Here is a 14,977-nt window from a genome sequence, read left to right as displayed (position 1 = left end):
GTTATTGTGCATCATAACTTATCCCAGAGACAAACTGACCAAGTTAGGTGGATAAATGATGTTGTTATCCTGAGTCCTGACTTGACCATCTAGACTAGAAAGGAGAAATTCAGCTCATGTGGGGCAAGTAGAGGATGTTATGGAATCAGTCAAATTCTTCATCACACCTGACCAAAACAATACGTATAGGAGGACATCATCAAGTCATCTACCTGCTGCATTAAGATCCACTTGGCGTCGGCGAAATCGTCACCTCTCTCAACCGTTGGATTTCCCACCAACACCCAAGCGGTTGGCTATAACCCCTACTAAACATTGGACAAGCGTACCCCGCCCAAGAAGAAATTTAAAAAAAAATAAACAATCACACCGACCGCCCATCATCAACAATGACCCAAACGCCATTAATTACCGTCCTGGGCTCCCTGAACATCGACCTGGTGTCGTATGTGCCCCACCATCCCCTCCCGGGCGAGACCCTCACGGCAAACTCGTTCGCCGTCTCCCCGGGCGGCAAGGGTGCCAACCAGGCCATCGCCTGTGCCAAGCTCTCCAGGCCGCAGAACGACAAGACGGCGGCGACGGCCAACGTGCGCATGGTGGGCGCCGTCGGCGCGGACTCGTACGGCAGCCTGCTGCGCAACAACCTCGAGGGCCACGGCGTCGACGTGTCCGGCGTGGTGGTGCGGGCGGATCCGGCAAAGACGGGCCTGGCCATCATCGTGGTCGACGAGCCGACGGGTCAGAACCGCATCATCCTCAGCCCGGAGAGCAACCACGACCTGGACAAGGCCGTCGCCATCGAGGCTGCGCTTAAGGACAAGCCTGACCTGCTCATCATGCAGCTCGAGGTCCCCATCCCCGTGGTCCTGGAGGCGATGCAGGCTGCGCGGACTGCCGGGGTCCCCGTGCTGCTGAACCCGGCCCCCGCGGTCGAGCTGCCGGCGTCGGCGTTTGAGGGCCTCGACCACCTCGTCGTCAACGAGACGGAGGCGGCAGTGCTTGGGCGCGTGGCCGAGTCGGTCCTGGACACGGAGGAAGGGCTGCGGTCGGTGGCGGATGGGTTCGTGCGGGCGGGCGTGCGAAACGTGGTCATCACCCTCGGAGGCAGAGGAGTCTACTTCCTCCAAGGGTGGACGGGCAAGGCGGCGCTGGTGCCGGCGCTCAAGGCGACCGTCGTGGACACCACGGCGGCGGGCGACACGTTTGTCGGCATGTATGCGCTGGCTGCCGTTGCGGCATCCAAGGCGGGCGTCGAGTTCGACGCGGAGGCTGCGGTCAGGACTGCCAACAGGGCGGCTGCCAAGACGGTGGAGAGGAAGGGTGCACAGGATTCTATCCCATGGAGGGATGAGTTGGAGGGGCAATAGCCGGACGCAAATGGGGAGCGAGAGGAATCAGGGGTGGATAGATGTATCATGTCATGAGATGATGGAATAAAAAAGAACATGCTGCGTCTCCCCAGAACTTGGTCATATTGAAGAAGAAAAAAAGACTGACTGACGCCAATCACCCTCACACTAAAACTACTAAGCTCTCTGTTACTTGGTTCCCCCATGTATAAGCGGCAAACTTCAGTATGTTTTCAAGGGTTGACATATTCCGGCTTGATCTGGTTGTACCCGTCAAACCTCTCAACATGGACCTGATCGCTATCGACATCAATGCCATCAAAAATCCTCAAGTTGAGCGGCTGCCACTGCCTCTTGTCAGCCAGGAATGCCTGTGTCTCCTCAGGCAGCTTCGCAAACTCCTCGTCCGACTCGACAGCCCTGACCCTGTTAGCCACATAGACGCCGCAGCGCTTGCAAAAGTACTGCTCTCCGAGTTTCGCCCCGGCCTCGCCATACATAGAGAACTTGTCGCTAGACCATTCCGGGCTGATAGTGACCTGCGACCGATTCGAATAGATCCAGGTGACGCCACTGCGGTGGCACAGGGAGCAGTTGCACTCGCCGATCGTGCCTTTGAACTTCTCGACCGGCTCCATCTTGAGCTTGACCCGGATATCGCCACAGTGGCAGCTGCCATGGTAGGTTTTGCTTTCGCCCTCTATCTCAGCTGTGGGCTCTGCGAGGTCGGAGTCGTCAGGTGGGATGTAGTCAGGCTTGTGTGCCTTGCCCGGGTCTCTGTGTTTCGAGGGTCAACAAATAGTAAAAATCGTGATAAAGCGGACATACTACGTACACCTTTTTGGGAATGTTCCAGATATCAACCGGCCCCTGAAGGGATCTAGCCTATAAATCGCACGATTCCTGGATCAGCAATTATGGATAAAATCACTCCGGAAATACGTCGATAGCTTACATTGACGACATACTGGTCGGGAAACTTGTCATGGGTACAGGCCGTCATTATCGAACACTTTGGGCAAAAATTGTGCTTCATGATGCCCTCACCAAAGGTGTAGGTGGTAAAATCCTCCATACTACCCTTGATGACGCGAAAGTCCTCCTTGTCGACAAAGAGAAAAGCATAATTCTTCTTGTAGCATATGCTGCATTTGCAAATCTCGACCTCCTTGATCTCGGGAATGGTCACCTCGAAGATGAAAGCAGCGCAACGGCAGTTGCCCCTGTATGTCTTTTTTTCCTCGACCATGATTTTTGATGCTGAGTAGATTGCGAAGAAAGCTGAAGTTGCAAATGTGAGAATGTGAGTTGAGTCTTTTCAACGTGAATTGTCTCCATAAAATAAAAGAGACCTTGCCACGAAATATCCAGATCACCAACGGGCCTGTTTATCCTCAGCTCGGCTCGGATGTCGGTGTACCAAAATCTGCACCGTGACGGGGTTAAAGAGACCTAAGATTTCTACGTACCAATCGGCAGCCTGCTTTCCCCTTGAGGATAAGAGAGACAGACATACAACTGTGACAACACGCCCTGTGAGTAACATACCGGCGACGCCAAGGGCGGTAGCTTGCATGTGGGGAATGCTGACAACGGCGCCGTTAGCCGTTCGGAGACATAATCTCGTCCACATGATTACAGCGAGATTGAGGCAGTGAGCGAAGAATGAAGCTACAATACCTACTGAATTTGAAGGGTTGTCAAGTCCGCAAAACCGTGTGTGTGTGTGTGTGTGTGTGTGTGTGTGTGTGTCTTGGCGTGCCTCATCCATTCCTATCTAGGCATGTACAGGGGATATATCGCAGATGAATATGAATACATGACGAAAGGTGCAGCCTGGCCTTATTGAAGGCTCCCTGACCAAAAAGCTGTGATGTCCTTGACCAAGAGTGGCAGCTCGTGAAATTGGGTTGATTCACTTTGTGCGAATGATGGGTTTGAACTTGCTTTTATGGTACAGTTGAGGCGATAGATTTGCTTTATTCAGCCAGTTCTGTAGAATCAACGATATCTACCACGTACCATAAAAAAAAAAAAAAAAAAAAAGAAAACCTATGACGTAACATTTCTTTGATCGAGGTTGGCAATAAGCCACCAGTAAGTAGTAAGTCAAAAGGTATTTGGCGCTGATAACCAGAGACGCTGTATCACATCAACGAGTGAAAAAGTTACTGCCTGGGACTCTGAAGATTTACAGATTGAAGGCTGCGCAAAAAGGAACCCAAAAGAATGATCTGGAAGGATCGAAACGGGTTGTTTGAATGGATAGCACAGTACCGGCAAATTTCAGTCTCGAAATTCAACGCCTGATCGCCGTCACAACTACCGTACAAGTGGTACACCTAACACCGTACATGACTGTTTGGGTGGCGTCCAGTCTACACAACGGGATACTTTGAAGAAGCGATTGATCCCCGCAACCTGTTCAGAAGAAAGAAGACAAACGCCAACTGTAGGTACAGTACAGTACAGTACAATTAGTCGTCTGTCACGTTGGTGCACGTGCCAATTCAGCAGCGCCACGCCCCGCCCCGAATTGGCAGCGGGGCTCAGGGCAGGGATCAGCTGGTTAGCATCTCAGATCCTCGTTCCTCTACGCAGTAAGGCACCGTCGACAACCAAACCTGTGACGCAACAGAACTATCACCCGTCTTTGGACTTGACCCCCAACCTGCCTCCTAAGGCATCTCACCTCACCTACAAGGGGAGGCATCAAAAAACCATCCATGCCTGCCATGTTCAAGCACTGAGTATTACTCAGGGATGCCATCAAACTCGGCTTTCACATGATCTTTACGAAATCGCGCCAGGTCTAGCACGCGTCACTTCATTTTGTTTCCAAAAATTGTTTCCAAAAGACAAAAAAAAACCTAAGTCGGCATAACTTTTCCTTGGGGCAGGCCGCTTTCAACATTCGTTCGCACCTTGCCTATCAACCACCTTGCTACTACTAAAAATCTTCCTTTTCGGACCTAATATTTTCAGCCTGTCATAGCCAAAGTGATTGTTATTTCTATCCTTAGCGCGCCCAACACCTCAACATACGAAAACATCTCGGATCTGCCGGTCTTTTTTCATCGCTCAGTCCAGCTGAAAGGATTTCCACACACCACCCTACTCACAACTAGCCAGAGACATCGGATATACCATCTAGCTTTGGGTATAATCGGCTGCCTGACCGACCGACCGAAACACGCTAAAATCATACTCGAACCTATCTGGTTGTTCTTCCGCATCCGCTTTGAGCAGGGAGCTTAAAGTGTGATCAACCAACCGCTCTCACTGCGAACCACCCAGGTCTAACACTCTGGCGTTCCGCGCGATCCGTACTGCCGGCCTCCTCGCAGGCCTGGGGCTTGCTGCCCTCGCTGCCCTAGATTCACAGAGTAGCCAAGACCGGCGCAGATCCCCAACGGAAACTATGTCTGGTACCGGATCCAGGCAACACCTGGATGCCTCTGCCGGCCGTGATGTTGTCTATTGTCATGCGTGCGAAAATGAGTGGTTCCAGGACCAGCACGGCCTGGTCTGCCCGCAATGCCATTCCGAGGCTACCGAGATAGTAAGCTCGAGATGGAGGCTATGTTTGAACTGCTGGTGCTAATTCAGTCATAGGTGACGCTTGAAAACGACCCCCGCCCTGTCAGCACACACGGTAGCAACACAGAACCGCAAGGCCACCGAGACCGGTACGATGATTCTGACCCGGAGGAAGAGGACATTGAAGAGCATAGCCACCGAGCTCCTGGGGGAATATACTTTACCTCGAGGGTTTTCCGAATGCCCGTAAATCACGGGGCAGGGACAGAAGCCCCACATGTCCATCCCTCTGATGGCAACGCTGTCATGGAGCGGTTTTATGAAATGATGAATCGTGATCTGGGATCATCGGCCGCTTCTGGTGCCTCCAACTCGGACGAGACGAGGTCTGCTACCGGACAAGGGACCAGCGAGAATAGTGGTACACGCCATTATACCACTCGTACCACAATGTTCCCCGGGGGGTCTACAAGCTTCACCATCACGACCGCCCCATTGCAAAGGGACGGAAACAATCCGCCAATAGGCGAGTTCGATGCGTACGCAGACCCCCATCCCCGGACCAGGCGCCGCATCGTGATAGTGATGCTTGACTCGGGAGGTGCTGACAGTAATGCTAGCATCTTGAGTGCCATTATGGGCAACATCACCAATCCAGTTGGAAACAGTCCTCACAGAGGCGGCGACACAAGCAGCAACGCCGAGGGCAGCGATCTTCCTCCCCACGGCTTTCCAGTTGCTTTTCAACAGCTTCTAGGCGCCTTGATGACGGGATACGGAGGTACTCGCAACTGGGGTGATGTGGTGACTTCACAGGAGGAGTTTGACAGAATAATCTCCCAGATGATGGAAGCAAACCCCATGTCAAATGCTGCGCCGCCAGCTTCAGAGGCTGCCATAAACAAACTGGAGCGCAAAAAGCTCGACGAGAAGATGCTGGGCACCGACGACAAGGTTGAATGCACGATTTGCATGGATGACTTGAGTCTCGGGGATGAAGCCACTGTCCTGCCCTGCAAGCACTTTTTCCACGGGGAATGCGTGACAATCTGGCTCAAGGAGCACAACACGTGCCCCATTTGCCGAACCCCGATTGAGCAGAGGAGTTCAGCCGAAAGAACTCGAGCACCACAAACCCAATCTTCAGGGCCTCGTGCCGCGAGGCCCGAGCCCCCAAGGGGCCTCTTTCCATGGGCCTTCCAGTCATCCGGAAGCGGCACTGGCTCCTTTGCGAACAGCTCGCCACAGCGTCCGAGCCAGAGCTCTCAACAGTCACCTATAGACATTCAGCAAAACGACAGTGGTCATACCAGTCACCGCCGGGGGCTTTTTCGCAGTCCATCGACCAACGAGGAGCGCCTTCGGGCGATTAGAGACCTTGCAAACAGCGACCGCAATGGAGGCTCTGACCGCCCCACGACGCCACCGTTTGCAGGTCGGCGGCGCAATTCTCTGTCTCCGCCTAGCCCGAGCATGCAAGCCCCGTGGAATTTGTCTTACGACCCTGTCCATGATTTTACCAGTGCTTCTAGGGATCGGACTCGGGAACGTGACGGCGATCGGAGCAATTCGCAGAGCAGCTCTCGGTTCACTAGCACAAACCGGGACCAGGATGGTCACAGGGACCGTGAGCGCTACCGTCAGCAGTCATACGAATCGAGCCGACAGTCTAGCCGCGAACAACGAGATCAGGAACATAATGACGGCAACGGCAGCCGGCGTGGTGACACAAATCAGACAAGCGGCGGAAGTACATTCGACCCGTTCAGTTGGATAAGAGATAGGCTTCCCGGAGGTGGCAACTCGTCAGGAGACAGTCATCGGCGGAGTTGAGCCCCCACTGAAAGAAAGTGCAAAGATTCCAAGTGCAAGTGTTCGCTTACAAGTCCAAGGCCCGCCAAAGGTCTCGTCGATATAGTGGACGTTGACACACGTCGCACCCATTGGTTCTATCGTCAAGTTTCTCATTGTTCCTTGGTAACAGACCACAACCGATTTAAATGCGACGGCTGGACATCACGAGGAGGGATGTATATGAGCTTCTAGGATTGTCGAATACCTGGTTTGTTTGTATAAATTAAGGTTAAAGAGGATACCAGGTTCACACGTGTTTGCTAGCCTACCTTTTTTCTTTTCTTTTTTTTTTACCTTGTCTTCCTTTTTACTTTTTTTTTTCCTTCATTTTCCTCTTTGACTTCGGTTTCGCACAAACACCAGGCGAGTTTCGCTGATTTCATGACCAAATAATGGTAAGTTGCCACGATGGGATTGTTCTTTCGACTATAGGAACCGACAGATTGCGGTTAAGCTGCCACCATGGAGCAAAGAATTGCAAGCCGTAAATGTAGCCTGGATAATCCACAATGACGTCTGTTGCAGCTGTGTTGAATGAGCACAATGCTGCGTGTGATTTCTCTAATGGTTGCTGTATGTAACCACAGCTTTGCAGGGATCAGAGTGAATATTCACCATAATGTCTAACACTAGCACCAGTCCTTGACTTGAACTACCCGTTTCAAGGCATTGTAGAAGTGGGGAGGCGTTTTATTAAAAAAAAAAAAAAAAAAAAAAAAGGCCTGGTCAGCCACAATTTGCCAAGCAGGCATGGTGGGAAAGTTGCTGGTTGATGTATTCTGAAATACCGAAAAGGGAAAATACCATAGCCATCACCAAGCACTAACTAGTACGACTAGCAGGGTTATCATTGTCGACCAGGGATTGGACGGCCCGGCCCAGCTCTGCCTTTAGCTTGGTGCGAGAAAAAACGGAAGTGCCGACCTAGTGAGATGCCCCAATTCCTAGGACACAAGGCTTGACAGTGGGGATCGAACCGGTTGAAGCCACGAGGCACTTGGGCAACAGTCCGGGGAAGTGATATGATGGAATAGACCGGTATGTCGTCGGGTATACAGTACACACTACAGCAGGTAATGTTATAATGTTTTCGGGCTAGAGGTTCTGTTTACCTACCATCTACCTAATTATTTGGGGAAAACGCGCTTTCCCTAGTTTAGTCCTCGGTTGCCTACCGTACAGCACCAGGAGTACCTCGATCAATCCCGGCCTGCCCGATGTTCTAGACCCATAATCTTGGCACAGCCTGTTTTTCCCTCCCGCCTTTTACTTTTTTACCCCCCTTTTTCCTATTTTCCGACCATAAACCCCAAATCGAAATTTCTTGGTTTTCCCCAGGCCCAGAAATACCGCCCCAAATGGCAACAACTGTGGGATCATCCGTTATTCCCATTGCCAATTGCCGCCAAAAACGATACTCGTTATTCCCGAGACACCACACCCGCCTACAACGTTCGCTTTTCGATTGCGAGTCGCACTAATAGTATTAAATAATCTTTTTTTTTCGTATATCGTTTTTTTTTTCTTCTTTCGTCGCATCCGTGCAGCTGGCGATCCGGGCCGCGCGGCTAACAGCGCAGGGGTGCTTGCTGTTTTGGCCCCAGGTTGCGCCGATTCGTTGATTGATTGATTGATAGATCCATTGCTGGGCTGGGCGTTGTACCTACCTAACTAGTCAGTTCATACCGGGCTGGGGAAGCTCGTGCTGAGCAAACCAAAAGCTTGTGTTTGCGCCTGGACTCCTTGCCTCTGGGCTTGCCGCCATTTCCGACGTGACAATGTCGGTCCGGCCCCAACAGCAGCACCAGCACCAGCTCCAGCATCAACATCAACGTCAACATCAGAGCAACCATCCACTCCAACATCAGACTGCTCCTGCGCCGGCAGCCCTGTTTGTGGGCATGCCAAGCTCCGGCCCCGGGACCGTGTACGCATCTACATCGCCAAGCCTGCCGCAGCGCATCGGCCTCCCCGATGTGTCGGGCTCCGGCATTGCCACCTCTGTTGCATATGGCTTACCTGTCATCGGTTCCGGTATACCCGTGCCGGTCGACGATGTCAAGCCGGATCCGGTGAGCAGTGACAGCTCTGTGGCGCTTGGGGAGCCGCTCAGGAAGAAACAGAAGCGGAACAAGCCTACCCTCTCGTGCTCGCAATGCGTGGAGAGGAAAACAAAGGTGCGTCATAGTTTATGACTTGCTCGGCAGGGGCAAAAAGAAGTGACTTGCTGACGCCGATTGCAGTGCGACAGAGGCAGACCTTGTTTGGCATGTAAGTTACACCTCCGCTCCCCACCACATGCAAGCATCCATGATGTCCTTGTGGTCAACAAAAGCAACATCATAATATCCCAGACTCGCCATGGCGCTAATTACCAAACAGGCATCAAACGACAGACAGATTGCCAGTATGCGTATGTCGCCAACTTGATTGAGTAAGCAAGCCCTCCAGTTGCGTCTCTGTCGTGCAAGCAAATTCCGAACCTTGTGCCCGTTTGCTCACCTTGTGAATGACAGAGAGACGCGAAGTAGCAGCAATGGTCTTCGCATGTTGAAGGCCCCTCGAAAGAAGAGACCAGAGCCCCCGGTATCACCCGTGACTGCAAAATCCGACTCGCGTCTCTCGGCGGCCGGTCAAAGCCCGCTCCACGGATCAGTTGCGCTGTCAACTGGACTACTTTCCCACATTCCGCACTCTCATCCGACTGCTTCCAACATCTTTGGAGTCGGAACCAGGCATCCGTTTGAGAACACGTGGAGCTATCACGGTGGCCTTCCCGAGGTCATCTTCTGCATACCGGAAAAGGTTCAGTGTGACATACTGCTGACGACCTACTTTGACCGCGTGGATCCCGTGTATCCTATGATCCACCGGCAGACCTTTTACGCCGACTATGAACATTTCTTCTCGCTCAGCAAGGAAGATAGAGACAAGACCGATGCCGACTTTGTGGCCCTTGTGTGCGTCATGCTGGCGCTGGCTAACCAGTTCCTGCCTGATCTGTTCTCGCAGGCTGAGAGGAAGAACTCGGCAGAGTATCTGGCATCGGCCAGTAACCAGGCGCTCAGGGTAGGCAGCTACCTCAGCAGGGCATCGATAAGATCCGTTCAAGCGATGGTTTTGATTACTTACTTTCTCATCAACGACAACCATGCTTCTGACGGATGGGCCTTTGCCGGTGTGCTCATGCGACAAGCGTATGCGATGGGGCTTCACCGCGACCCTAACCTGGTGGCACCAGAGGCCACCGTTTTTGAGAAGCAGCAGAGGAGGAAAGTTTGGCAGGCCGTGCTGCTACAGGACACGTTTCTCACTGTCCTTCTGTCGCTGCCACCGACAGCAACCCACACGGATGTTAATGTGGAGGACTTCTTGGAGGATGATTCTTCCATTGCATCGTCGAACCCACTCGACAATGCATACATCAGGAGTTCCTGGTCGCTGGCCAACTTGGTACAGGAGGCCATTTGTAGCCCACGTTCGCTCGACATGCCGATCTGCGCCACGGCACGGCACAAGAGCAAGCTTGTCGCGGACTTCAAAGCCGTGTACCGATCGTTTCCAGATACCTTCCGCAGCCTGGATGCGGACGTCCTGTCCCAAATGGCGCAGGGCCCCGTCAATGGGCCACAGCGTGTGGTGCGACAAGCTTTGTTCCTCAACAGCAACTACTTCCATAACCTGATGCTTGTGCACGCCTCGGAGAGCCCCGACGTGCCGATCAATGCCAAGGGCGCACTAGATGCTGCACACCAGGCAATATCGGCCTTCTTCATCCTCTTTCAGGAGTTCGAGCTCGACGCCAGGGTGTGGTGGGTGTTTAATCACCGGGCGTTCCTCGAAGCGTTGTGCATCGGAGGAATTTTACGGGATGCTGAACGAAACACCGAGACTGGCGAGCATGAAGATGGGAGGACGAACAACGGGAACATCAAGGATCCGATATACACAAGGGCCAAGGATGATATTAGTGAGTTTATTCTGTACTTTGTTTTTGTTACTTCTTTTCCCCTCGACTCTGCGCTTCATTGGTGGCTGGCTGGGCGACACTAGGCTGACGCGAATACAGATCGAATGATTGAAATTATGAAGATAATGGGGGATGGTGAGAATGGCTCAGAGGTTGCCAGGACAAGAGTTCAGGTCCTGAGTGAATACCTATAGCATGTGATTTAGGTTGACTAGCGTTTGGCGTGGCGTTTTTGGGATTTGAATGGATACCATGGAGGGGTTCGGCTTATTTGTGCGATGTGAGGACATTTTCCAGGTTAGAATGCGCATAGAATTACATCCGGAATATATACCGTTTTATTAATGACGCCTTTATACTGCAAAGCCTCCAGTAAATTGCCATGTGCTTAATTATACGCCTACTCTGTATGCATTCTGTGACTAGATGCTTGGAAATAGTTGAATCTAGGGCAAGGGTCGACGCTTGCTTTCATCCAAGATCGGATCGGATAAGATCTGAACTCGATCTTCGTTTTTAACCAATGACGCCACGAGTTGGTGCATATGAAACTTGAGCAAAAATTCAATGGTCGAGTTAGTCATGTGCATCCTCTGATGAGAGATACTTAAAGGCTCGGGTTTTTTTTTTATTTTTTTTATTTTTTTTTTTATTGTATACAACCCGTCCAAGATCTCATATTCACATACAAAAGCAATCAATTGAGGCAAAGACATCCACCCCTGAAGAGCCATATACACATGATCAACCGGCTCCGGGCGACTGCACAGCACCTGACCACCATGGCATCGCCGACCACGACGACCAAGGCGACCGCCGCACCGTGGCGCGCCGACTTCACGGCGCACGTGGCCAAGATGCCACAGGCGTCCTTCGTCCTGAGCACGCTCGACGCCGAGGACGGCGGGCCACGGGCGCGGACGTGCATCTTCCGCGGTATGTGGGGCACGATGCCCCCCAACGACCGCAACCCGGCAGAGCGCAACCCCGAGGGCGTCTACGAGAGCGACATGCCCGTCTTCACCACGGACGCGCGCATGCAAAAGACGGGCCAGCTCGAGGCGGACCGCCGCGCCGAGGCGGTGTGGTGGGTTGAGGAGACGCAGACGCAGTGGCGGATGCGCGGGGTCGTGTGGCAGCTCGGCCGGCGCGTCGGCGACGAGGCCAGGGCGGCCCTTGAGAGGAGGATGAGACAGTTGACCGGGGGACGGCAGCAGCAAGAAGACTGGAGTTGGGAGAGGGAGGTCACGGGCCACTTTGGGAACCTGAGCCCGATGATGAGGGGTACGTTCAAGAACCCGCCGCCCGGGACGCCGCGGGCAGTGGAGCCTGGCAAGGACACAGGGTTGGGTATGGGTCAAAAGGTGGAGGATCTGGAGGACGACATAGCTCGGAGAAACTTTTTGGTCTGCGTTATCGTGCCGGACGAGGTCGACCGGGTCATCCTGACAAAAGATGATCCTCAGAGGTTCGTGTATCGTTACATTGGCGATGGGCAGAAAAACCAGGAAGGTGGGTGCGGGAAGGTAGATGGGGACTGGGAAACGGTTGAGCTTTGGCCTTGAATCAAACCTGCTTGGATTGTGTGTCGTGTCGCTAGACAATAGAATAAGAGAATAGAAAGATAGCGTCACGCTGGAACTCGCGCCGCATCCTGGCCAAACACTGTTTACTTGACGCTATTTGTTTCCCCAGGGAAACAATGCGCGTCATTTCATTGTTGCGTAAACATCAGGGCGTTCTTCGAGGGTATGTCCCAATTGACTCGATGAACCAAGGCCGGACAGAGTAGTAGCACCTGGTCCTGATGGGGTAAATGTACTTGGGTACAAAGACTTACGGCACCATCAGTATTGTTACAGGGAGTATCCCAGATTATGAAAATCATGAGTACGACACGCGTCCAAACCTGGAGATCATCCCATTGTAATCTTGCCGCAGAGCTCCCCAACATTAGCCGAGAAAAAACATCAGACAGTGGTGTTGCCCAACGTGCCGCACGCAAGCCTACAGCAACCGAAAACGGTGCATCATTGGACCTTGGGACCAACGGCACGGGTTTAATACCTGAGTAGTGACAGCCAAACAAATTCACATCAGGTACCTGCCTCCTCAAGAATAGAACCAGCCTGGCCCTAACTGGTAATCAACCTTGACAATCTCGGTAGGAGTCTGGGGAGATTTTGTGGGTCTTCCCACAAGGCAAAACACAGTCGGTTGGACCACAGTTCCAACGCGGTTTTGTTCGTGTTAAACGTGTCCTTGCAGTTTTAATTAGTCGTCAACCATATTTTACTGGTCTAGTTAGTCTATTTCTATTTGAAGGACGTTGGAAAGTTAAAATCCAAAGAAAGTTTCCATAGTTGCATTCGCAGCTTGTTTTGGGATAAAACAATGTATGAGCGCGTACTAAAGGCGTTTACATAGATTGTAGTACCGACGAACTCGATTCCTGGCATGTCCAGTGTTGCGTTGTCACAAGATGCCTGCTGGGCACCTGGAGATGATGGAGTTCCAAGAAAGTGGTTGTCCCCCCGGCCGGAATTAAACTTTTTCGTATGACGAGGAAATGATGGGTCTGCAAGCTGTGGCGCCGCCAGTGTGGGCATTCCGCTTGCCCGCGCAATCTCCCAGTTGGCAGTGTGCAGTCTCTCTCTCTCTCTCTCTTTTTCTTTTCTTCTCCTTTTTTTATTGTCAAGTCTCCCTTTTTGTCACACAACAAGTATTGATCTTCTCGCTGTCGCAGAGTATATCATATAAAAAAAAAGGGGATTGCTAAATCTACTCGGTACCTTAATTTCACCGGCAGTACTGTTTCGGCTAGGAGCCACATGCTACTGTAGGCACGGTGCGTTCATTGGGCTAAGACAGCCTTGACAGCCTAATGTGTGCAAATTGTTCCGACTTTCTGGTTCGGCGCCAGCTTTGTTGTCTGAGAGTACTTGGCTGTTAGCTACCCCACAAACGGTGAGCCGGGGTCCTCCAAAAGTCCACAAGTCACTCACATCAAGTAACTAGCATGGTAACTTTTGATCTCTCAAGCTCCTCTGTGGTGTTGTTGATGATCTACATTACTAGTCGAGATTAAGACATAGACTATATGTACATGACCTGACCCTACGACCAAAAATCAAAAGTGATACGCTTAACTCGGCATCCGATCATTGTCTTTGTCCGTACTTTAACTACCTACCTCGTGGTAGGCAGACTCGAGGACCCTTGAATGCTACTTGAGTGGTCAGCCCCACTATTTTTGATAGGGTTGACTGATTGGATTGACCTCGACCATGAGTGGAGGGATTAGCTCAATGCTCTCTCACAGCAAGCGAACCCCCGCCAACCCAGAGGTTAGGGACGTTGTCTTGGTCTGCACCCGATAACAACAGGCACCCTCGCCGTGACACCAGCCACCCTGTCGATGACCTTGCAACACCGATGCTTAGTTGCAATGCTTATCGGATCCTTTGCTGTATAGTGGTCGTCTTGAATGTTGTTTGTTGGTGACCGGTGTGGTGCTCTTGGACCGCCGCAAAGAGAAAACTCGGAGTGGGTGGCCAGAGTGGCACAGCGGCTCTCACCTGCATGAACGTGGGCCAGAGGTCGTACCGCACTTACCGTGCTTGGTATTTGCTATGCGTGGTAATAAAGGAGCTGAGAAGATCAAGTAGGATCCTGATGCGGCCTTATGCACCTCCAAAATGTGATTGACCGACAGTCGGGAGTCGGTCACAAAAACGCTCACAGCGGAGTATAGTGGTAAGTCAACCCGCTTCCTCCCGCCCGAATTGACTCATTTGTATACTCGCTCTTAATATGTACATGACCAGAGTATGAGAAAAAAAAAAGAAAATAAAAGAAAATAAAAAAAGACAGCTTAGTTAATAGGTAGAGCTCCTGAATAAGACAAATGTTTCTGTTTTTTTCGCAGGTACATCCCGATGTTGCCGATTCGCATGAAGCATTCACGCCGCTTCCATTCAAGGCTATCTCTTGTCTTCCTCCCCGTCACCGCACTTTTCACATCACTATCTTTCACTGAAATCGAATCAAATTTGCCCAGCGGTTAACCGAAGAGCAATCAATGGATCAATTCGTTATCACTTGCACCCAGCCCCCCACCGCCCGACCGTCCATTCCAAACCAGAGAGGCAATCCATCCACTTCGGCGAGGCATCCCACTCACCCCCCGGTCACTAACCTTGGCTTCGTTTACAACAATGTTCAGCACATGTTCAACAGACACACCCAGCCCACTTTAAGT

The 14,977-nt window shown here is 51.9% G+C and overlaps 5 protein-coding genes across 5 annotated transcripts; 4 read left to right on the top strand and 1 right to left on the bottom strand.

The window, feature by feature from the left end:
• Positions 1-389: 389 nt before the first annotated feature.
• On the top strand, positions 390-2,789 carry PpBr36_02916 (uncharacterized protein; the record flags this gene model as incomplete). Its single annotated transcript, XM_029890093.1, has 4 exons — positions 390-1,354; positions 1,738-2,153; positions 2,492-2,577; positions 2,724-2,789. The coding sequence occupies 4 exons, from the start codon at positions 390-392 to the stop codon at positions 2,787-2,789; spliced, it is 1,533 nt and encodes a 510-aa protein (XP_029754212.1).
• PpBr36_02917 (uncharacterized protein) lies at positions 1,586-2,664 on the bottom strand (the record flags this gene model as incomplete). The annotated part of the gene is made up of 3 exons (XM_029890094.1): positions 1,586-2,129; positions 2,188-2,237; positions 2,308-2,664. Coding segments are annotated over 3 exons (951 nt in total), but the record flags the coding sequence as incomplete, so codon positions are not given.
• A 1,984-nt stretch (positions 2,790-4,773) lies between the features above and the next one.
• Positions 4,774-6,725, top strand: PpBr36_02915 (uncharacterized protein; the record flags this gene model as incomplete). The annotated part of the gene is made up of 2 exons (XM_029890092.1): positions 4,774-4,914; positions 4,968-6,725. 2 exons carry the CDS (start codon positions 4,774-4,776, stop codon positions 6,723-6,725), a joined length of 1,899 nt encoding a protein of 632 aa, XP_029754215.1.
• Positions 6,726-8,524: 1,799 nt separating this feature from the next.
• On the top strand, positions 8,525-10,910 carry PpBr36_02914 (uncharacterized protein; the record flags this gene model as incomplete). Its single annotated transcript, XM_029890091.1, has 3 exons — positions 8,525-8,923; positions 9,198-10,716; positions 10,816-10,910. The coding sequence occupies 3 exons, from the start codon at positions 8,525-8,527 to the stop codon at positions 10,908-10,910; spliced, it is 2,013 nt and encodes a 670-aa protein (XP_029754214.1).
• Positions 10,911-11,456: 546 nt separating this feature from the next.
• Positions 11,457-12,281, top strand: PpBr36_02913 (uncharacterized protein; the record flags this gene model as incomplete). The annotated part of the gene is made up of 1 exon (XM_029890090.1): positions 11,457-12,281. The coding sequence occupies one exon, from the start codon at positions 11,457-11,459 to the stop codon at positions 12,279-12,281; it is 825 nt and encodes a 274-aa protein (XP_029754217.1).
• Positions 12,282-14,977: the final 2,696 nt, after the last annotated feature.

The sequence above is a fragment of the Pyricularia pennisetigena genome, chromosome 3 (genome assembly GCF_004337985.1).
Source record: "Pyricularia pennisetigena strain Br36 chromosome 3, whole genome shotgun sequence".
Lineage (NCBI taxonomy): Eukaryota > Fungi > Ascomycota > Sordariomycetes > Magnaporthales > Pyriculariaceae > Pyricularia > Pyricularia pennisetigena.
This window is presented reverse-complemented; position numbering and strand designations above follow the sequence as displayed.